The sequence below is a fragment of the Pagrus pagrus genome, assembly GCF_965226575.1.
Source record: "Pagrus pagrus genome assembly, chromosome: 14".
Classification (NCBI taxonomy): Eukaryota; Metazoa; Chordata; class Actinopteri; order Spariformes; family Sparidae; genus Pagrus; species Pagrus pagrus.
This window is the reverse complement of record NC_140198.1, coordinates 16,355,687-16,380,030: the sequence shown is the minus strand read 5'-3', so window position 1 is coordinate 16,380,030 and position 24,344 is coordinate 16,355,687. Positions and strand designations below refer to the sequence as shown.

The 24,344-nt window shown below is 40.6% G+C and overlaps 1 protein-coding gene across 2 annotated transcripts in view; it reads left to right on the top strand.

The window, feature by feature from the left end:
- Window positions 1-1,496: 1,496 nt before the first annotated feature.
- nectin3b (nectin cell adhesion molecule 3b) overlaps window positions 1,497-24,344 on the top strand; it is a 29,534-nt gene continuing 6,686 nt past the window's right edge. The window contains exons 1-6 of one of the 2 annotated variants that reach the window (XM_084373984.1): window positions 1,497-1,674; window positions 11,155-11,502; window positions 12,472-12,771; window positions 13,977-14,094; window positions 14,420-14,571; window positions 18,139-23,099. In XM_084373984.1, the coding sequence (XP_084230110.1) occupies window positions 1,596-1,674; window positions 11,155-11,502; window positions 12,472-12,771; window positions 13,977-14,094; window positions 14,420-14,571; window positions 18,139-18,815 (1,674 nt within the window). In that variant the 5' untranslated portion in view covers window positions 1,497-1,595 and the 3' untranslated portion in view covers window positions 18,816-23,099. Of the gene's footprint in view, window positions 1,675-11,154; window positions 11,503-12,471; window positions 12,772-13,976; window positions 14,095-14,419; window positions 14,572-18,138; window positions 23,100-24,344 lie in introns of those variants that run through there. The other variant, XM_084373985.1, reaches the window with a different exon arrangement.

Below are 24,344 nucleotides of genomic sequence, written 5' to 3'. Positions count from 1 at the left end.
AAAGTCAACTTCATGAGGTGGCTCCTTTACGTGAACGATAGAAACCGTCTCTCTCATCTAATTTCTTTCACCATTTTCACCAATGTCCGTTTGTTGGTTGGTTGATTTGTCAGTAGGATTTTACAAAAACTGAATGGATTTCCACAAAAGTTGGATGGAGGATCGGTCTTGGCCCAAAATAGACCCCATTAACTTTTGCTGCAGATCAGGATAAAGGGACATTCTTGGTTTTTTTCTCAGAGAATAATGCATGCATCAAGTTGATGAAAAAATTTGAGCGATGCAGGGCTATCGAGATTGATATTGGATTAGGCTTAATTGAATTTAGGAGACTATTTGGCCTTGGCGGAGGTATGCGCTCTACTGAGCCATTCTAGTTTGGATTGATGATCCTATTTATAGGGGTAAAAACAGTCCAGACATCTCACCATGACACTAGCATTAAGACACAAGTGCAGTGAGCTTTTGTGTGTTGGTCGCCATTTTACAAAATGTAGCCCAATATAAATAAAACATTCAATACACACGTGTAATAGTCTTTGATGGTCTTACATTATTTAAAGTTGTATACCGTACATAATGTAAACTTCTAGTATTCTGTAAATTATGGGGGCAGCACGGTGGTGCAGTGGTTAGCACTGTTGCCTCACAGCAAGAGGTTCCTGGGTTTGAAAGCTGTGCAGAGTTTGCATTTGCAGTGGGTTCTCTCTGGGTATTCCAGCTTCTTCCACAGTTCAAAGACATGCAGGTTAGGTACATCAGGTACTTTTGGCTGGATTATAAAAGCCAGGAGTGGTAGGCCTACTAAATGAAGAGCCGCTTGGAAGGCATGAGAAAGCCTGTTTTGCTGAGCTGAGCCAAATGAAGTGGCTCATTCAAAAGAGATGAACTTTCCTCCCCGAAAAATAAATTTCTTGCCTTAAATTCAAAATGGTGAATAATGTGCAGGCAGAATCAGGCATGACCCATATGACACATGGTTGGAACATATGGATGACCACCAATGATTGGACCAAGCAGTCAAGAAATGAATTGTTTCTTCACTATCATGAAATAATAAGAGAAAATGTGCTTTGTGTATGTTAAATGTTTGCCTCATTAGCACCAAAAATCAATCACTGATTCTTGATTAACTGTCCTAACTTGCCACCAAATGTTATTAAAATCAGTGACAAACTGACTAACAGGAAAGCAGAGAAAGCAGACTGAACATACATCCTTTCTGTCAGCGATTAAAAAAAAACAGAAAAAAACAAAAACAAAACACGTGTCTTTAGTGAGTACCCGGCAAAGACAGCGAGAATAAAGTGATTTAATTAATCAATGTATGTCGGGCTATCAACAGAGATGACGTAATGTGTATTCTAATGGATCATTCCTCCAGGGGGATGTCGCTGTCGGCTCTCGACAAATGACCGTTAACTTCCATTGTCAGGTGAGCTCCCGGTCCCCCCGCTCCGTGCGGAGCAGATGGTACAGTCCACATGCAGTTCGGAGTTGTTGCTGAGGAGGTTCCTCTGTTCAGCACATACCGTTAAATTGGCATGCAGCCTACGCCTGGGTCCTGAAGCAGGAGACTGCACTGCTTTTTGAAAATGTTACCGCCTTCTCACCGGAGTTACCTCGGACAGCAGGGCGGGCTCGCATTAATTCACCTTTTGTGCAGTATAACAGGTGAGTCCGGTATTTTGTACGGCAGTTTCTTTTCATTTGTTGTACTAACGGCACACAGAAGTTTTGTGAAGGAGCCGACCGTGGCGCGCATCATGCAGGATATTAAGTGTTCAAAAACTAGCTACCACCGTGTGCTTTCAAGTGTGGATCATCTGAAGTGTCAAGTTTGGCAGGTGTAGCAGGTGTCATTTAAGGACCAAAGGAAACTTGGGTACAAGTTCACTGCAACGCTTCGGAGCGGTAGCTAGCCACCGCCAGCAGCGGGGATGATGGTGCGACCCGCGGCTCAAACAGTCTGTAAGAACCGGGGAGCACAGGCACTGATGATCTGTGATATACATAACGTTACCCGACCTACACTTGGGTCTTGGCACGTTCACTGGCAGCCATATTAGCTCTTGAAACATTTTAACATCGTGCTGTTCCTGTGTCTGCCTTTGCTAAATGTTGATGAACTTATCTGTGTGTCATCAGAGAAGACAATGCTAAATGTCAGCACCTCTCAGGTTGGGATGAGGGTCAGCCACCGTGTGCCTGCAGTGCAGCCTGAGCTCATTATGGTTTAATTAAGGGGAGGGCAATTGACTAACTCCACCCTGAAACACGCCAACTTTGTGCCAAGTGCTGCTGCCGTGTTCAAATCTAAAAACTGAGTAGAGGGAGGATACTTCAGTGTAGCTCCAGCTCTGTCTTGTAACTGACCTCATGTCTACTCTCAAGTCAGCACAGTGTGTGAACATGCATGGGTGAATACTGCAATATGTGATAGGATGTGTTGCTCACAGGCAGATTTTCAATACCAACCACTTCCCTCGATAAAAAGAACAAAAACATTTGCTGATGAATAACAAATGTGTTTTATGCCCGACTGATATGCAACTTTTGGGGCCAATACTGATATTGGGACTAAAAAGCTGATGTATGCACATTTTTTGCAATGATCACTCAAATGTTCTTGAGATTAATATATGTAACGGTGGCAGGATATTTTAGGGTTTATCAAGAAACTTTGTCTTAAATGACGTCAGTGCACTGACACAGTGAACTTCACAGGGAATTTAATAATTAGAAATCATTCTGGACACTCTTTTCCACATTATGTTCTGTTAAAACAACATTTTTTATGTTCGGCCATATCACACAATATATACTGTGCGTCAGTACAATATATCTGTGATAGGCCAATATCAGCCAATAAGATCAGTCGTGGATCGCATTGATCATGGTGAGTTTTCATTATCGGGATAATCGGGAATATGGTTATGTGAAAAAGCTGTGTAGCTCAATAACATACAGTCCTATACGTGTGTTTTTTTGTTTTTTTTGTTTTTTTTCGTATTGTCACAAGGTGGAGTCTACAGTCATTCCAAAATCCAAACCCTCTCACCATGGCTGAAGGCTCGTCTTGCCTAGCGTATTTCCCACTGAAAATGTTCGATCAGTTGTGTGGAACACTATCCATCAGTGGTGTGAATCTTTGGCAATCTCACAATTTGATTCGATTCAGAATCAATTTTTCCATTCAAAACGATTCTCAATTTAAAATTGATTATCGATTGAATAAAAAAGGGGGCGCTATTTTACTCCAGTTTTATGTTTACGAGAATTTACAATGTTGCGTGAATGGAGCGAAGCAGCGGCAATAACAAACCTAAACTGCTTAATGTTCGTCTTGCAGAGGTGATTATCCAGTCATTAAATTAAACAAACGTTTGCAACCACTGCCTTGTTTGAAGATGAACTTCAAGATAACTCTAGCGTGTGCGTGCTGTAAATAGTCCAGTTGCTGAACTACCCTAGCACTTTAGTTCTGCCTGTTTCGTTCCGTCCCGTCAACATCACACCAATAATTAACACCTAGAAAATCGATTTTTGAAATTTGTGGATAGATTCTGAATTATCATAAGAATCGCGAATCTTATGTGAATCTGTATTTTTAATCACCCCTACTATCCGTTCCAAATGAAAGAACAACAGGGGAATGTAGCGGCCATCCATAGAATCGGCCTGAGTGTCGTCTCCAGCTTGCGAACCAGCACCTCCTACTTACTTATTATCTCCGTAACCACAATCTAGCTCTGTTAGCCAAACTGTGTTGTTCCACAAAAAACGGTGTTCAGTGAAAAAAAGATGTGTCCTGTTTGTGATGCAATAAAAATAGCTGTTTCTTAACAAAATTTAGTTAGAGTGGTAAGATAAAGGTTAGGTAAAGCGATTTCAGTATGTTATGTGATAATGTCACACCAAATTCAAACAAACTGGACAATCAACACATGGTTGTCCAAGGACCCCCGGCTATTTTCACTATAATCCATCCATAAGACAGAATGACAGAGGTTGACTGTTTTAGTCATGAATTTCATACTTCGTAATAAAACATCTTACAGCAAAATTCTTATCAGATGGGAAACCCTGGGACAAAATCTTATTAAAATGGTCTAATTTGTGTCAGTTGATGTGAAAAGGTTTGAGAACCACGGGCCTAATGTCTGCGTAGTGAACCCTCGCTGACTCACTGTCCACCTAACTGATTCTCTCACCATATTTCTCTTGCTTTGTCTGAAGGTAGGGGGAAAAAACCATGATATGTTGACTGAACAGCTTTTGGTGAAATACAGTTAAATGCAACACCAGTCTCCAGTCTTACAACTAAACTCTTAATACATTTTACAAACGGTTGGCATTTATTGCAGGGCTATGTTATTGGATGATATTGCATTGCAAAAGGGTTTGCAGTTTTGACAGTTATCTAACTCGGTCGTGGTTGCGTTATAGCCATAAAACTGACATGTACGTAAAATATAGAATACCAAAAATTGACTTTGTACTGTAGCATTTTACATAAGTGTCACCTCTGTAGCTTTATCCATTACTCGGTGAAAAAGAAGAAGTTGTATTGCACATGCCTCTTGACAGTGTACAGAGAAGAGAGACTCTCAGCTACTTCAGTCGGGCTGAACCCATAAACAGATCTGTAACTCTTTTGTTAAAGACTTGACTTGACCCAGAGACCTTTTAGCACATTATTAAAGTACTGCATTATGTTCTGTCATGTTCTTACCTGGATCCCAAAGTGCATTCCTGAAAGGACTGTTTATTTCCCTCGGAGAGTTCAGGTTAAGGAGCAGAGACAGGTGCCCATTTATCTAGCTTCAGTTTAAGTCTGCTGTACATTTCAATGAGCAGTTTGACCTTGTGCCTTTTTTGAATGCAAAATAGATGCACACACCCTCACAGCTAATAATGTCTAGGTCTTAAAGGGGAACAAGCCCAGTTTTCACAAGATTTAATGCTTCCTACTTAGATGCACTGTGTTTCATTAAGGCTCCATTAATCTTATTTCTGGCCACTAGGGCTGACAGATATAGAGCCACACAAATGAGCTTCAGCTTTTAAAGTTATCATGTTAGCCAACAATTTCCTGCTTGCACATCCAGCACACAAAGCAGCGGCAGTATTTATTCGGATGTTGCATAGGGGTTGATGAGAATGGCTCAGATTAAACCACATAAAAATATACATATCATAAAAACATAAAGAATCAACTAGCACTGTCTGAAAGCTGCAGTTAATCCTCCACCACATTGGCACTACACATGATCTGTTTTACTTCCATAAAATGATTCGAAAGCCAGTTTTATTTGAATATTTTTAGTGTTTAAAAGTTTTAAGACCTGCAGCTTGTATCACATCAGGTTCTCCTATACCTGTTTGTGACACCCCAAGACATCATACAGCTGATTTTGTCCTTTTCTTGTAGTAGAAATGTTGAGCATTTCTACACTTTTGCATTACTGCCCTTTGCAGTCAGCTAGAAAAGCATATTGCGTCACCACAGTGCATGTGCGCCTTTGTGCAGCTCGATCAAGCCAGTTATAAACTGTCTATGTGCAAAAAGTTGATTTGAGGGTCTGATAAGCCACGCTGTCAAACGACCATTCAATCCCAGCCTGTCCTGCCCTGCACAGCTGGCTCTGCCACTTCCACCCTAACACCATCACCATTTATGTTCTGATTTCCACTTTTAACAAGACACACTGCCCTCTGGCAAGACACACATATTAATACACTTGCTGCCACACAAGTGGTGCATGTGAAGGTAATATTGACTAAAGTGAGAACGAGCAGCAGTGAGTCCCCAGGGAGCAATGTGTCCTTGATGCCAGGATATCTATAATCTGTTTTCTTGTATGTGTGTGTGTGTGTGTGTGTGTGTGCGTGTGTGTTTGAGAGAATGAGACATTGCCTTGCATTTGCAAACCAAACTGAAAGTGTCTACAGTAGCTTCTCTCTTTGAGGATTGCGAGAACTTAAAGCACAGAAGAAGAGAGAAAACGTTCTTGTGACTATGTCAAGACAGGCTGCATATAAGATCAGATAGACTTTGCCCTTATTCTCATCACTTTTTTATTCTGTGTTGGAGAAAACGAGGGCATGCTTATGTAAGGTTGTCGTCGTGTCACCAATAAAAATTTAATATGGTCGCTATACCTCCTCCATTACATATTCAGTGCAGGAAAAATGCTGCTTTCTTGCTCTTCCTCTGCTTATTCTTATTCCTGCTATCTGGCCTCATCCTGACAAATATAGCAAGTTGTAAAATTTTGTTTTCTACTTGAGGCAGAGGATCACTTACAGTATATTGTACAGTTGTCGCTGTCTGGAGTCTAATGTGACATTTCACATATTTCATACCAATCATCACATATATATATATATATATTTTTAATCAAGTTTCAGAGCAAATGCTTTGCATTGTGGGTACATCCTGGAAGTTTGAATCTTAACTGTGTTTCCACTTGTGTGGGGAAACGCTGCAGAAGTTGCCTGTTAAGTACCTTGCCGTGGGGCATTACTGGTGACATGCACAGTATGTGCAATTAAGTACCAGTTTATTTAAGTGTTGTCAGCTCTCCGCCTCCTTACTTAATCACCTGACTTAATCGCTTGTATGCTGGATACTCACTAATTCACATTGACAACTGAATAACTAAAGCAAACATCTGCTTGGGTCAATCCCTTTTGATATTGCCTAAAACTTTGGTATGGGTATCAGCAGTAGGCCTTTTGAGGGGGGATGCTATCCCCCTTGTTTGCAAAATCACCTCCCTCATTGACCTGTTATGTCTCTCCATCCCCCCTGAGATCACTAAAAGGCAGACCATTGTCCGGGTCTGGACCCAGATGCCATCCTGTCCAGACCTACACCCATAACCGATTAAATTCTGAGAATTATTGCATTTAACCGACATAGCTTTTCTAGCCTTTACAGCACTAGCGGCCCAGGAAACTCGGAAACCAATTACATGTGATACTCCTCAGCCAATCAAATCTGTATCGCGTTAAGCACTGTGATTTGAGTCAGACAGATATACAGACAACAGACAACAGTTGGAGATAGACAGTGAAAACAGAGCTTTTAATCAAGAATGGACTCCCCTCGTTCATTCTTCTCACAGGGAGTTCAAAATCAGTGTGACTCATATCTGAGACCATGGTCATTTGTAAAAGCAACAATGTGAAGTGGCACTACACGACAGCAAACGGCATGTTTTAAACAAATACACCCACTGAAATCTGAACTGAGGGCACCGGAAGTGAACTATTTTAATAAGCACTGAATCACTAAATCACTAAAAATATACACTGAATCACAGTGTATATTTTGGTTGTCAAAACTATAAATGGGTGGACACCACTGACCGGATGTTATCTCAATTATGTTGTAAATTCAAAGTTAACATCTTCCTCCCCTGACCCTCTAGTACAGTGCAATCTCTCCATGATATGCACCATGTGTTTGCCTTCCATATAAGTGAGTGAATTGTATATTACATATTGTAAGCTGACCGTACGCTGGGGGAAAAGAATACACATGCAAACGCACTTTTGATCAATCATTTAAAGTAGATCCAGACTGCTCCAGCACCACAAAGTGCTATAGCCTCGTCTCCGTTTGGTCTGACAGAGAGACTTGCTCTGATGGCTGCTAGCACTTCTCTGCAAGCAACTAAGCAGGAATGATGAACTCCCAGTGACATGTAAGAGAAAACTGTGTTGTTTTATAGTGCAGACAATGACTAATTCATGTGAACAAAGACTTTGAAGAAATGTATTAAAGAGAAACAAGAGTTTGGATATCATTTGGCAGCAGAATTAGATTTTTTTTTTTTTTTTTGACCCAAATAGTGTTTTTAACCCAGATTTCTTACTCCGATATCATCTAATTCATGTTCAATGTTTCAATCTGTCATAAAAAGAGTAATTCTTCCTGTATGTCTTTCAGCCAAGGGTACTTTAGTGGAAATGAAAGTGGTGATTGCTTAGCAAACTGTATCGTCATATGGATTAAAGTATAGCTTGACATTTGCTTGACAAACAATTGTCAGGTGCCTATATATATATAATTGTTTTTGCTCGCTGCTAACTTCTCACACTCACCAAGATCTCTTCCTTACATGATTTCAATGGAAGCGATGGAGGATGAAATCCACAGTCTGTGCAAAAACACATGCCAAAGTTTATTTGAAGCTAATATTAGAATTAAACAGTCCACGTTAGCCAAATCAAGTGGACATCATCCAAAGTTGCAGTCTTTTCATTACAGTATTTCCTCTTTGTGTTTCCACGGTGACACTGTGAGATTGGCCAGTGACGCTGTGAAACACAAAGAGGGAATTCTGCACTAGAAGACTGAGACTTCAGATAATATTCACATGATTTGACTAACTCGGATGTTGAACTCTCATATTTGCATATTATGGATTTATGTACCGAACGAGGACTGTGGATTACAGAATGGATTACATATTGATCACATACATACAATATATACATATTGACCAGTTTGAAGAGCAAACAAAAACTAATGCGCCTGATTTTTGTTTTTAGACATAAATGTAAACATCCTTTTAATACAGAGTAGCCACATGGGCTAGGTTGGGTAAACGTTGAACTTAATGCCGAGTTTTTGTTATGAGTCGATTATTTTAGCTTTTTTACAAATCCATATACTGTATAGCATACTTTTTTGTCTGTGTGTCTGCATGTACATTGTGAATTGAAACCGATACATAGCCCTAAATAGCACATAAATTCAGAAAGGGTGCTTCCACAGTTGAACTTCTCCTCACTGATATTTGCTGCCCTTTCTCTGTATGAGCAACACGATGACTCATGATACCTACTCTACAAAAAATGTGCCACCAAGATTTGATATCCACAACTGAACATTTGGCACATATTTATTTATAGCTCCATCTGGGCAAACATATAAAAAGTGTTGAAAGTTTGCATTGTCGATGATTAAATTCCTCAAGTGGATTGTCACCAATTGTCAATATTACAGTACAATACAATCTATTCTCCAATTTGACAAATGAGTCGCACTATAATTAAGCTGTCACACTAATCAGGTTTTTGTTTTTTTAATTATGTGGAATCCCAAATAACTAACTGCAAAATTAATCTCTGAACCTATAACATGAAAATTAAACATTAGTGAAAAATAGAAACACTGTCATATAAGAGTGTTCTCACTGATTTAACTATTTATCTAATGGCAGGGAAACGACAGATACGGAAATAGACATTTTGTACTTTAGGTGTTGGGGAAACTTCTGCAGTTCTAATATTTGAGGACATGGCCTTTTCAAGGGAGACTGGCCAGAGAAAGAGCGGCTTTTGGCAAAACAACAATGGAATATTTGCAGTCAGTTGCCAAGCAGCGCAGCAGGTTTTGATTTATGATGATGTCTTCCTGCTGGCAGCTTGTTGCAATTAGTGATCTGGTTAAAGGGGCTTTGGCAGTCTCGCAGTGTTATATTGTCTTTTCTAAATAAGTAATGTAATTCTCTGTTTTTTTGTTTAACAGAATCGTGGTTTTCCATTTCCTCTCACTTTTGTTTCATACGTGACTTTGCCTCTCGCCTCTCCTCACTCTCAGCCCTCTTTTTTTCTTCTCTCAGCGATGATGTCATCCTCGTGTTAGCATATCTCTTCCCTTCGTCTCAGTCTGTTCTCTTCACATCCCTTTGACTCCTCTTAATACGACGTTGAGCTCTCTGCTTTTGAGACATGCCACATTTCTGACAAGTGCAGGTGACAGAGTGCATGGGTCGGTTATATTTGGACGAAGGACGTACAGACAGCCTGCTTTTAATTCTTGAATTCAGGTCAGGAGGAGGAAAGCTATAGAGACAAAACAACTTCATCAATGGAGCACTCAGTCACACAGTCAGCTGTGTTTCATTTATTGAAAAACCCAACGCCGGCTGTGGTGGTATCAAGCTTGGATTCCAGTCTGATACTCACAGATGTCCGATGGTACTGAACTTGTATAGATATTCCCTTTTTTCTTTTTTTTTTACGACTGACGTCAGAGGTAACACCAAAAATACTCCACACTCACTGACGCAATCATGGTGCTCTTGATTTGTTGCTCAGCATTAGATTGATGACTGTATTTCTTTACAACCAGAAAACTTTATTGTCTGCAGTATTAATTAGGGCTGCAGTAAACAATGTTGTTCTTCATAGATTAATCTGTTCAATATTTTTTGATTCATCATTTGTGAAATGTCAGAAAAAAAGCTTTGACACATGCAGATGTCTTTAGTCAGAACAGTTCAGAACCTGAAATATTTTCAATTTTAAAATTATATAAAACACAGAAAAGCATCAATCTTAATGTCAATTAATTATTTAGATGATCATTAAAAAATAATCAACAATTTTTTATCATTTATTTATTGATTATGTAAGTTATTAATCAAAAATGCCAAGCATTCACTCATTCATTCCACACAAATGTGAATATACACCTTTTTACATTTTCTATGACGGTAAACTTGTTATTTAGCACATTTATAGACCCACTGATTTATCAAAAAAAAATCTGCAGATTAAATGATAATGAAAATAATTGTTAGTTATAGCACTTTCTTGGACCAAACAGTGTTCGTCTTTTTGCTTGATTAAACAACTGTAGGTAATCATTTATCAAAATTATTTCCAATTAATTTTCTGTTGATAAACTCATTTTTCCAGCTCTAATACTTTGCTCCATACAAGGAAGAATGGCTGTACTATTGTCATTAAAAGTAGTGGTTTCGGTTTCATAAGTCTTGCAACACGTTAAATAAAAGACTAGCAATCCAAATCTAGATTCTCATTTTTTAAGCTCTCAGGATAATAGCTTATGATGTTAGTTACTTTAAACAGTACGGTTTATTTATTTTGCCGCGGGTGGTTTTCTCACTTTAAAGGATTCGAACTTTATAAGTACAAATTAACAATTACAGTTCAAATTAGGCTAAAAGGATTTTGTGGGCATAATACATTTTTAAAGATGTTTTAACAAGTTGTAAGTGCTTTAAATTTCCAACTGTTTTCATTCTGGTGTTGAATTATTGAAGCCTTTTTTCCAATGAACTTGATTGTACGTGATTAAAATGTTGTTTTTGTGTGTGTGTTCGGCAGGTGTGTGGGGCAGTCAGGTGGTGGTGCCTCAGAGGGTGAACGCTGTGTTGGGGAAGAATGTGACATTGGATTGCAGGGTGGAGGTGGGCGCCAACCTTACCCTTACCCAGAGTTCCTGGGAGCGCCGTCTGCCTTCAGGCTCTGTCACAGTGGCTGTCTACAACCCACATTTTGGCATCTCCATCCCTCCAGAGTACAAGCAGCGCTTATACTTCCGCTCGCCCTCCTCTCATGATGCCACCATTGTACTGGAAAACGTGGGCTTTTCTGACGTCGGGATCTATACCTGTAAAGTGGCAACTTTTCCTCTGGGAAACACACAAGCCAGCACTACTGTCAACGTACTTGGTAAGTAAAGTACATGTGCTCTGTGTAAAAACTCTTTTCAAGAATATGTGTTATTGTAGGTAATGTGATGTACAGCTGAAGCAATTAATCAGTGAATTTATTAGCTGATATTTTGGCAGTAACCCAAAGTGACATCTTTGAATTGCTTCTTTTGTCCAACTACAGTCCAAAACCCAAAGACTCCTCACCTACTGTCATAAATGACAAATAAAAGCAGCAAATCCTGACATTTAAGAAGCTAGAACCAGCAAATGTTTGACATTTCTGCTTGAAAAAGGACTTAAACAATTGATCGATTGGTTTAGTCGATCTGTTGGCAATTTTCTTTCTATCGACAAGTCAATTACTTGACTAATCATTGCCGTTCTAATGGAAAAACTAATGTGTGCAAATAAGGAAATTGTTTGATGCAACATATTTCGTCCACTGGTGTGCAATACATCAGACAACACATGTAAAACAAAAACGTCAGTAACTCACTCAAGTTTTTCATTGCAACTTGCATAATGAACATTTTCCACAATCATCAGTGGATTAAATGGAAAGAGAGGGAACAATGACTTTTACAGCATCAGAGAACTTTGATATTGTCATTGTCTTTTATGTGTTCACGAAAGGACAAACTATGGCATGTACAAATCCTGTGTTTTGAGTTTTGCGGAAGCGATCGGCCTTTTTGTTTGCATTTGGATCACAGGTTGTCACTGCTGGTACACAAACTCGGTGTGTACTCACTCAATCCTTTTCCCCAGAACAGATCACAGGGATGGCTAGAGCTCATAATAATGGGTTGGATTGGTTTGTAGAAGAATAGCATCAGGGGAGAGAATGCAGTGAAAGTAAACTTTATAAAACTGAAATGTGATATAAACCTTTCAGACCGTGCAATTCACTCAAAGGGGTCTTGAAATTCTAACGTTCCAACCTGTTTTCCTCCTTTCTTGTCTTTGCTCACGCCATGAAACACAGTGGAGCCGAAGGTCTACGTGTCTGCTGGTTCGACTGCACTGATCGATGGTGGCAACGATACTGTGGTGGCCACCTGCATTGCTGAGCGGGCTCGGCCCCCTGCTGAAGTGTCCTGGGAGTCCAACCTGTTTGGCCAGTCAGAAGTGCAGCTGTTTGACGAAGTCAACGGCACGACCAGCACACAAGTGCGCTACCTCTGGCAGCCCACACGTCACATCCAGGGCCACGCACTCACCTGTGTGGTCCGCCACCCAGCGCTGCTGAATGATTTCAGGATCCCCTACCAACTCAATGTGCAGTGTAAGACATCAGTGAAACAACCACTGGCATTAAAAATGTTTTAAGTAATTTAAAGTCAGAATAAACTTGCAGGCCTTAAGTGAGTAGATTAGAGGGTGAAGTAGAGTCTATGAAATGGTTGAAGAGCAGGCTCCAGATGTCAGCTGAGGGGGGGCAAACATGCATCTATTTACTTTAGAAGAAAGTACAGGGGAACAGTCTTGATACTTAAGTTATTTAACGTCTAACAGCAGTCAGTTTATTATACTTGGCCTTGTCAGTATTGACGTTTGATTTATTTAAAGCACTTCAACAACAATTCACTTTGTAAACAGCTGAATTGACAGAGAGGAAATCAAGGACAGTCCGTGCTTACAGGTATTAATTATGGTACAAGAAAGGCTGTCCTTGGTGTTGTCTTTGATTTTGTTCTTCTCTTTTCAAAGTCTGTATTTCTTTAGGCTTTTTCTATGTCAGTACATGTCCCTGTGTGCCCCTAAACTGTCAAAAGTGAAAATGTTTTCTGTCAGTAAGCCCCCGTAGATGTTCGAGTACATATCTTTACCTTGTGGGGCACTAATGGGTCCCTGCGTACCAGCTACAAATAGACTGCTCGGTGAAAGGGGTAAAATTACCTCCTTGAAAATCTTTTCTGTTTGACAGATACATTTAACGTTTTCCCAACCCACTGTTTTGTGACAGGTGGCCACTGCTAAGAATGTTATGCGTATTCAATGTATGGCACATTAAAAATAAACAACATGTACTCTGTAGGATAATTAGCTAATATCTGTTAAACCATTTTAAACTGATAGAGGAGATAGATTAGTATAACCTGTTAAAATACTGCTCAAAAAAAAAACATGATGGGGTGTAGTGCTGATGATTTGGTTAGAAATCGTGAAAACCATCATGTCATGACTGTGTCTCTGTGCACTGTACTATATTTTTGATTACCGAGCACCTTAGTGCATATTTGGAGGTCACAGGCTTTTATGTCTGTAGGCCATCAGCGTCCTCAGACTTCATCTAACACTACACACAGACTAAGCAAACGGTCATCTTGCATATGTTTGCTGATGTAAAGCCAGTGCAATATCAAAGCAGAAATATTTTTAGAAAATGAAAGTTTACCCTGGTCGAGCACTATTTTCTAATGTTGTTTGTCAGGTTTCTGCTCAGTTTGTAGTGATAGCTAAACAATTTGTTGTATTATCTCTCTGTAGATGCTCCTGATATCTCAGTTGTGGGCTATGATGGAGACTGGTATGTGGGGCGGGAAAATGTTCAAATGACGTGCAAAGCCAACGCAAACCCACCAGCTCATCACTTCAGATGGATCAGGTGTGTGTATCTCTGTATGACATTGTCCTTCTCCTTCCAAAAATCGCCCCAGCAAGCCAAAACACTCATTTTGTAGTTTGAGAAGTCGGATAAGTCAACTTGAAATGCCATTTCTAACAGACTGCTGAAGGCACACTATAAGATTAACAGGTGAAGGGTTCTGTTAGTCACTTTTCAAATGTTTTAAAATATCTTTTACTCATCCGAAACATTAAAGTCGCTTTTTATCAGATCTTCCACATTAAATGTCACATGTATGATTACATAACAGGATACTTGTTGGAGGTGTGTCTGTCTTAATGTTTGCGTCTCTTGTGCATCATAGATTGGACAGTGAAATGCCAGAAGGGGTGGAAATAATGAACAGCACTTTGCTTTTCCTGCGTCCCCTCCAGCGGAATGACTCGGGAGTTTACAGGTGTGAGGTTGCCAATGACATCAACCTCCGCAGTCGTGATGTGCGCATTCTCATACAAGGTGAGCGGAGTACACACACCGGGACACAGCTGACTCCTATTGCCTGCTCTTCCCCCAGGAAGCACTGTGCGTGCACGCACGTCATAGAGGATATCGGTGCCTCTGACATTGTCCTTCAAGCTGAAATGTGACACTGTATCACTCTCGCTCATTCTGTACGTACTGACAGCATTCACCCATGATACAGTGTGTTGGCACTGATAATATTTGACCCTTTCATTTAGTCTTAATTGCACGCTGATTAGCCTTAATTAACATTAGGTCTCAGATGTTCGGAGGGGAGTTCCTGGGCCAAACAGCTGCAAATGTTTAAGCCCTCTCTAGACCACAGTGCTCTGCCTCTGCTCTGTCCTCCCGGCTTGGCATCTAAGTGTGTCACGTCTCTCTGTTGTGTATGAGGAGCATGTTCCTCTGGTTTCTCCAAATCTGTCTGTCTGTGGAGGCTCTCGTCCTGAATGAAGTTCTGATTATGATGTGATTTTCTTTTACATCTCTCCCTCTTCCTTTCTGTGTTTCTTTTATTTCTGCATGTGTCATGCAGTGAGAGGCAAAAGCCTGCAGCCTGACTGTGAGATGATGTCCCAGATTCATAAAACATTAACTAGTTCTTTTCAACTCCTATTTATTATTTATCATCCATATTTCATTTTCCTTTGAGAGGACCTGTACGGGTGTGTGCAAGCTTACATGTGTCGGCGTACCCTTGGTTGTGTGTGTTGCTGTGGTTGTGCTCACACATGTGTCAGTTCACTGGCTCTGCATGGAGTTGTACAATTCATACACTTAGAGACTTGCAAACCTTTGAGTTCTCGTTTGTCATCTCTCAGATGTGAATCTTTTCCTCACATCTGGCTTGGCACTGAGGTTAAAGTGGCAGAGCAATCTTGCAGCACCATTAAAGCTTTTAGACTCGCATTCTTTCCATTACCGTAGCTCCCTCTGATTATGGCTTTTCTGTTTTCCGGCCATCACCACTAATCCAGTTCATTTTAAGGTTGGTGTTGTAATAGTGCTGTAGTGAAATAGTGGCTCTGCTTCATTATACTTGAAAAAGAAGGGTGCTAAATACATTTTCTCGTCAATTTATGCATGCAATATACAGTATAAAGTAGATTGGTTATGCACTTTTTAAAATTGCTGACACCAACATAGTAGGAATTTAGGGACGATAACAGTGTTTCTCTTTAAAGTCTCCTGTCACATCAGTAAGTCCCACATTTGGAATGGATCCCATTTCTAATAATTACCCCTCGTGCTCAAGTCCCCTCTTGTCCCTCATAACAGAGTTACAAGGGGGAAATGGGACAATCTTTCCAGACTCTCATACTTCATCAGTTGGCATTTAACCTGACATTTCCAATATGCCATCTTCAGTTGTGGTGATTTTCTATTGCCTTAGCTGGTCAATCCCTGTCTTATCACAATGCCATTTATCCAATGGAGATAGAAAAGCCTGGACGCACGCAATTCATTCACAACTTCATGCTATCAGTCAAGTAATCAAAGACAAAGGAACACTGCGCTTCATTACCTGGCCACTAGCGCTGCTTTATAGGCTAACACTAGCAACCCATGGTCCTGCCCTGCCGGTCTGCACTGATATTAGAGGAGTGGTACCAAGCGCAGCAACTTTGATGGCGTACGGCACCTGAAATGCAACTAAATTAAATCGGTAGCAAAGGGAAGGAATGCCACATTTCAATCTGTCAAAATGCACGACTGTCTTGCACAAATAAGCATTACTGTAACAAACTAACATAAGCCAGTGTGAGAAATTTAAATAGTTTTGAATTCAGTAATCAATGTACGGTAGAGAACATATCAGGATGTGAGAGGAGGGGAGATTCCCCTTCCCCCGTAGGTTTCAACGGTCAGAAAGTCACATGAGGGGCAATTCTGTCTGCCTGAGGTGTTTACAGGAAGGTAGATAGGATGACATTTACTGTCCAATAAAAATCAAAGGGTCACTGTCCTGTGAAAGGCATGATCAACACAAACATCAGGGGGTCATTGTTTTGGGAAGAAATGATTAACAACTGTCGTAAAAATATGTAACCCCTACTCTGTTGTATTTAGTCAGAAACATTTGGAAGACTGCAGAGAACACTTCGGGTCTTCTCTGCACGCTGCATGTATTAAGAAGATCTGATTCATCACACTGAGTCTAATTAGTAACTCTCTACCTCAACAAGGAACATTTCCCTTACATCAGCTCACTAGTTAGCAACCAAGACACCAGCAAACTAGTAGTGATTGTTTTATGCTTGTGTTAAAAGTTCCACGTAACCCTCGTTTTCAAATTTGCCTCTGGCAAGGTGTGTATTGGAATTGGGTCTTGCTGTCTATATGTACTAATACTTCAATTTAACATCAACAAATTGTGATAATAACCCATTGGTTATTTATGAGGCTGCTTTCAAAGTAGTTGAAGTTGGTATCAACAAGCAATAAAACTACAGTGACGTAAACGAGCAATATATTAATTACAACTGTGCTGGGCCTTATTATACCAAATTCCTGATATTTTTAATTAAAAATTCCTTTTTATTTCTTCAACAACAAATGTCAGTCTCATCTCTTATGGTCCATGTGGATATTGTGTCCCTACAGTCCTGACCACAAGCCTTAACACCCTTAATGGTGTCACCTACAGTTGTGGCTCTTATTTAAATTCGGATCATCTACTGACTGTCCCTGAAGTCAGATAGTTTAAAGGAGTTCATACACTGCCAAAAACTCCCCTGCCAACAAAGCAAGAAATTAGTCACCTGATCCAAAGCTGCGCTCATCAAGGTGGTGGTTGTTATAAACATCCCCAGCCATTACTCCATTACACTGAAGGAAACACTGAACTGAAATGAAACTACCTGGGTTTAGCAAAGTCATTAACTGAGCCAAATCATCCTAAAATATGGCATGTCAGCAACCTGTTTTTCTTCTTTTCTTCTTTTTTGTGCACTCTTTCTACCTTTGGTAGTTGCACCCCAATCCATTCACTCAAGTTCTTCGGATGCCAATGCAGAAGAACAAACTGTCCAAAACAGTCTATAAAAGAATTGCACTAACTTTTGGGATATTATTGAACAAATAACAACATGGCCTGCTTTGTCCAAATTCTACATATATATTTGTGTTCAAAGATTTAAGTGAATATTTGCATGTTGGGATTATATCTTATGGTGACAAGAAATCTTGCCATGGATGTTGTGCCATTTCATGTAATCATATGATGCTCTTTAATTTAATCGAAGCACTGCTCAGACCCTGCTGGAAACAAACTTTCTCATTTTTCCATCATCTAATATGTTAGATTTTTCAGCCAATTATACCATATACTAGATTCTTATGTTGTATTTCCCATCATTATTTAATACCTAAAGACTTCACCCACGAGCTCTGAAGAACTGGCAGTGCAAACCTCCATAGTTTCGTTTGTGTGGTAGTTTAGTTGATGTATTTGTCAACCTATCCCTACTTGATGTAGTTGACATTCTCTGCTTCTCTGTCTGTCCATCTCTCCCCTCCACCCTCTACTTCCCTCTCACCCTCCTTCCTTCCCTCCATTAGATCCTCCCACCATGCCTTCCACCATTACTGCTCCTGTCCTAACTGGCTCTGCCTCCTCCACCTTAGTGGATGAAAAGGGGCATGTGCTCCTCAGCTCCCCCACTCTTGAAGCCCTACCTGAGAGTAATCTCGGCTCCATAGTGGGTGGGGCTGTGGGCGGGGCCTTGTTCCTGCTCCTGCTGCTGTCTCTGGTTGGCGTTTTTTACCTACGGAAGCAGCAGACCTTCCACGGGAACTACTACACCAAGCAGTACCTGGGCCCCAATGACCTCCAGAAAGCCCCCACGCAGCACGAGCTCCACCCTACCAAAGCAGGCAGCAGCTCCAAGCATCGGGACCACGACCGAGAAGAGTGGGGCGACCGCCAGCTCAAGCAGGAGCGTGACCGTCGTCACCATAGCAACTACAATGGAGAGGAGTATCCCTCTAATGGCTACACCAGGGCGATGAGGGAGAGCAGTCAACACAGCCATCAGCAGAGTCCCCACCACCACCGTGAACACGCACAGTATTCTAGTCCACGGCAGCCCCGATGTGCCAGATACCCTCAGTCACCTAAACTACAGGGAAACGGCTCCCCCTACATGTCAGATGACTGCTACGATAGCGGGCCCGAGGGGGACTATGTCTCTCACACAGACGGCTCTGTCATCTCACGTAGGGAGTGGTACGTTTGACAAGCTACCTGGTCCTGCAGAAGCAGACGTATGACAGAAACCTGAAATTTTCATTTATTAAATTAGGGAGAAAAAAACACATAATCTCTCTTCTGTACGCACATGCACACCTCTACTAATCTCAGTTCTGTAGTTCCTTTGTTTTGTCCAAGCGTCCTGGTTGACACTTGAGATGAAACGTTTATGTTGTTGATGTGGAGAGACTGTGGACTGCACAGCCACTTTGACAGTCTACATGCCGACAGAAGAGGGCGTGTCACTAGTTTGTGTGTGTAGAGACTAACTAAGGATCATGATGTATGTGCTGTCTCTGCCTTACTACATGGACTGCCAGTTTATTTAGCATTACTGATGTCTTTCAGTTGAGTGGAAACCCTGGGGGTTCACAGATCACCTGTGGTTGTTGTAAAAGAAAGGGTTTTTTGTTTTCTACAAAATCAGCCTTCTCAGGCTATGTGGCACTTGCTTATTTCTATGTGTAGATATTGCTTACGCTGATTTTGTTTAAAAGAGCTCTGACTCTGAATATGACTGAAAGTAAAGCCATGAAAATCAGATGGTCAGAGGCCTTTTTTCCAAAAGTCAGTAGGACACAGCAGAGGCATACAGGCTAATTAAAAAAAGAAAAGACCTCACAGAGAAACAGAATTCCTGGTGACACACACTGATTTATGGTCAAAAAACTTATTGCACTGCCTTTTGCAAAACTTTATAATATACGACCACATAATTTGTATTCTACTAAAGTGTCTACCCTTTATGTAACTTGCAATGATGGGAGACTTGAGAGCTCGAGGACTTGACCACTGATGTCCCAGCAATGTCCTTTTTAAAACTGATGGCCTAGAGTGGGAACCTTAAGAGCATTTCTACTATATGTCCTCAGCTCATCTTTTATCCCCTCGAGGGAGGGATGGAGAGAGGACGGGCAGGGAGGCCTGCACAGAGGAGGCACAGTCCGCTGTAACAACAGGCTGGGTTTATCAAACAGTCTAGCCTTGATATGCAAACGTGCTACAAAATCCTCTGAGTTTAAATGCGCTGGAATACTTCTGTTTAATCCTTGAACATTTGTGTGACTTCTTGATTTTGAGTTTCAGATTAGTTGTCATTTTCAGTAAACCACAAACGCATCCTCCAGATTTTAAATGGATGTGTTTGAGAATTTGCACTCTGGCACCAAACCAGGGCTCTTGAAAGTTCAAGAGAGCCGTCAGCAGGGGCATTGTTCAAAGCAGGCTACAGTATGGCAGCCACTATACGCTGGCCTCTTAGTCGCAAAGTATTTTGTTACACAAAGAAGTCATTCAAGAGTGCAACCAGTACACAAATCACGGATGGACTCATTTCACTGCTCTCAGTAATCTGTAGAAACAAGACAGGACTGTGTCACAACTATAATCTGAGGCATTAATAGGCTTATTGTCACTTATCCATGTGTTCAAATGCACGCTCTAATCATGTTCACTAATGTTTTTTTCTTTTAATATAGCATTTATTATTACTACCAGTACTACCACAGTAAAATATACATTATGTGATGGATGTGCTGTCACCTGTGGTTATCAAAACCTGCACTCAGCTTCTTATCTTCAGCTCACCAGAGGGGACAGAATATTTTGATCATTAAATCTTTCACTCATAATTATCCTTTGAATAGTTATAAAATAATACACCCTCCTCTGGCTTTACAATCAGATCTGTATTCATTTGTTAACCGCGACATTTTATTGCTAATCAAGATCAATCAAGAACTTGACAGAAAACACACAGAACTGTGATAGAAGTGAGGAAAAATTTATTTTATTACGGTTTAAAGATAAATGTTTTTGTTTTTTTATGTGATCAGGTACTCAAAAAGATTCGTTTTTTGACACATGCACTTATTTACCAGGCAGCATGGAGGAGATCCAACAGTTTCTTCCATGTCCACTAGTGTTGTGAATACATGCCAACGTTAGTAGTACGGTCACCTATTCAATATTTGCTGCCAGATGCCAAATATTTGTTTAACCTGTATGTATAAATATGATGATGACAGTGTCTCACGTTAAGTATTGCTGACTAGCTAACAACTGATTATAAGCTTATATAAATTAATTAACGTATCACTGTTGTATACAGGGTCTTGTAGCCTGAAATAGAAGTGAAAAGATGCTTTAGGCCACTTTAATATTACAGTCGTCAAAATGGGAATTAGTTATATTGTTATGAGCCCTCGCTAATTATTTGTCAGGGTGTGAATTTTGTGCAGTGAATAGGCTGCAGTGAGATTTGATAATGTGCCACTGTAACTTGCAGGCAGAGAATATGTCCCCTATACTGCAATTCATGTAGTTTCATCCGTGCGTTCAGCGCTGTGCAGAATCCTAGAAGTCATTTATCATCATAGACAGAAGCGTCCCTTTCCAATAACTACCTGAAGTTTCAGTTCACTCCAATTACATGAAAATAACCTCACACAACACTAGTGGTGTACATAAAGTTTTGGTTTAATGCACCCTGGTTTTGAGATTGTAACACTTAATAAGTAGGAAAATAAAATGCAAATTTATAGTTAATTTAACTAATAATTATTTAGTTAGTTACTAGTTATTTGGCTGTTAACAATGAAATGCTTTGTTAACCATTTATTAAACAATTGTAAAGGTTTATAAACATCAGTTGCAACATAACAGCCAACCAAATAATGTTTATAGATGAACTGCACAGTATTTATTAACCATTTGCAAAGTATTATAACCCTCTATTGCAACTTAATAAACAGTTGCTTAACAAATGGTTTATAAAGCATTTCATAGTTAACAGTTAAATAACTAAAGTGACTATAAATCGACCATTTAATAAAGGTGCAATAGGTAAGAATTGATCACCTGTCAAAGGTCACTCCAAACGGACAGGGGGCAGCATATTACCAGAGTCACTGCTTACTCCTGCTTCTTTTTACTCTTTGGCTGCAGTCAAAAACTGGCGCTCTGGGATGGCGACTCGCCCTATGAGTTGGGAATGAGACTCAAAAATCCATTTTGTTACAAAGTGGTATTATGAGACAGAACAGGTTGGGCTGACTGGTGATCAACTAGTTTAGTTCTTACGTATTGCACCCATTTAAATATGGTTTATATAAAGTGTTGCAACTTTTCTAAAATATTATTTCTTTGGTAGAATATAGTTCCAGCGATGACGCTTTTACAGTGTGGATCACCCAGAGTAATGACAACAATGTTTCTGTAAAATTGACCTCCATGAACAACCTTTATTCTAATGGGATCGGGGTTGAAATCTGAGAGACGGCGATCTCAAAACCTGGGTTAATAAATCCAAAACTGTATCTGCATTGTTAGACACCACTACATAAAAGTGAGAATATGTTCTTTGTAATTTGCGTGAGCTGACCCTTTTTAATGTGGGTGTCCTAAATGAAGTGTACAATTGGTCATTTCTTAACCAAAAAAACCCTCATTTAGACAGCTGACTTAAACGTAAGGATTGTGTCGTGTTCTGACACCTATTTATTCCGCCTTTCTGGTCACTTTTACATAAAAGCGGAGAATAACAGGAAGCAGCAGCCTAACCCCCTTCGTGTGTTTGCTTCTATGCACTAAGACGGAAATTCCACTAATCAATATACTATTTTTGCTTGACTTGTCAATTTGCATCCCTGCACCCGGATTAATGAAGTTCTTTTGTACTGTGACATTTTTTGTATAGAGGTCGGTCATCAGTGTCTTTACCTTGAGAAATGTCCTTCACTTTGGGTTGAGAAATACAACTAGTGCCTTAGATACCTAGAAGAAGAAATTTAAGTGTTGTGTTTATTTACTTATGGATGTACGTTTTGTTGCTCTGAGATTTATTTCTTGCCCATTTGTTTTTATTTTCTCTGCATACTGTGTGTTAGGAGGACTCCGTAGTGCCATATTTACTTTTCTGCCCATGTCACAAAGACGGTTAATATCGCAGTATATTTGCAAACCAAGAGGCATTAAAACACACACAAAACAAACAAAGCTTGAATGAATTTTGATGTAAAATGAGTTTCACAAGTATCTGTCAGGGGTTTTCTGTAGAATCACTGTTGCTCAAAGGAGTGAAGAATGAACTTCAGTCACACATTGTCAATGAAAAGCACCTTGTGGTCATGTTTGTTTTTGTATATACTGAAGAAAATGTAAGTTTCTGGGAGGGAAAAAAAAAATATTTATGTCTGTGACAACAGTGGAGCATTATTTTGTCAATCTTTTTGAGATACTTTAGTTCAATAAAGCACCTTAGCACCTGTGAGTTATTTTCTCTGGAGGTTTTTTAAGCTTGCCATTGCTCAGACTGCTCAGTCTCTGCTCTTCTTTGTGCTTCTATAAATGACATCATCTCTAGCTCCCTAATGCTGCATACACCCCCACCCCCCTCCCCCCCAATCCAGTGCGCACATGTGGGACGCCGCACATGATGTAATTCATGCTTCCTCACTTCCACCTCATCTTCGTTACTCTTTAGTTTCCAAGAATGTTGTAATAGTGTTCCTCTCCACTGGTATTTCTATAGTCTGTGGGGAGATCCAGCACTTCCTCTGCTCTCTCTGCGCCCTCTTCTCCTAGTTTGCTTTGTTTGTCAGGACAGAAAGGCCCTCGCTCTCCCCTACAGCACGTCTCCTTTGTGAATCTCCCCCCCCCCCCCCACCGTGTCTTTCTTCCACTGTCTACCAGCTGGTAAAATTAAACGCTGAGTGTTTATGTCTGGCCCAAAGTCCCCACTCTCCAGCCCATTGACTGTCCCCATGGCAACAAGCTCATCTGATGGAGGCTGTCTTCCTATGAGCTCTACCTGGCCACAGAAAGCTGAGGGAGAGAGGGATGCAGGGGGAGCTGCTGAGAGTTTAACTGTGCTGCTGTGAAAGGCGGAGCAGAAACAGAGAATTAGCTACTGGAATTGAAAATGGCCCATTACGCCCCGCTGGCTGGCTGAACTACAGAGGGCTCCTCTGGCTATAAGGACGCATCATGCTGATGTGACCTTGACACTGTTTAGCTTGCACTCCGGGTCCTCAAGACACACTTCCTCTAAAAGTCTTAATTTCAGCTGACCTTTGTGTCTTCCATAGATCTTATCATGGTCACAGTCTTTCTGACCTTGAAACGGGGCATGCTCGGTCTGTAAATACATGGTGGAGCTCGCAAGAGTGAGGCAGCTCAGTGGTTGTAATGATGTAAGCCAGCGATGCTCTTGTAGAAGATCAGTGGGTTTGCTTTCTCGACACAACAGTTTCCAAGGATACTTTTCACAACACACAAAGGAGTGAGCAAACGTCTCAGGCAGCACAGAGTGATGCAGCGCTGTGTAAGAGACTCTGAGCAGAGGTGGGATCAAATTGTCACCATCATTGAGCTGAAAATATTGAAATAGATGTCTGAGAGGAAAATGACAGACCCTCGACCGCTCTAACCTTCCTCCCCCCCTCCTCTGTTATTACACCAGCATCTGCTCCCTGTGGGGGCTGTTGTCTGGGCAGTAGCGTGACCCTTGACCCCG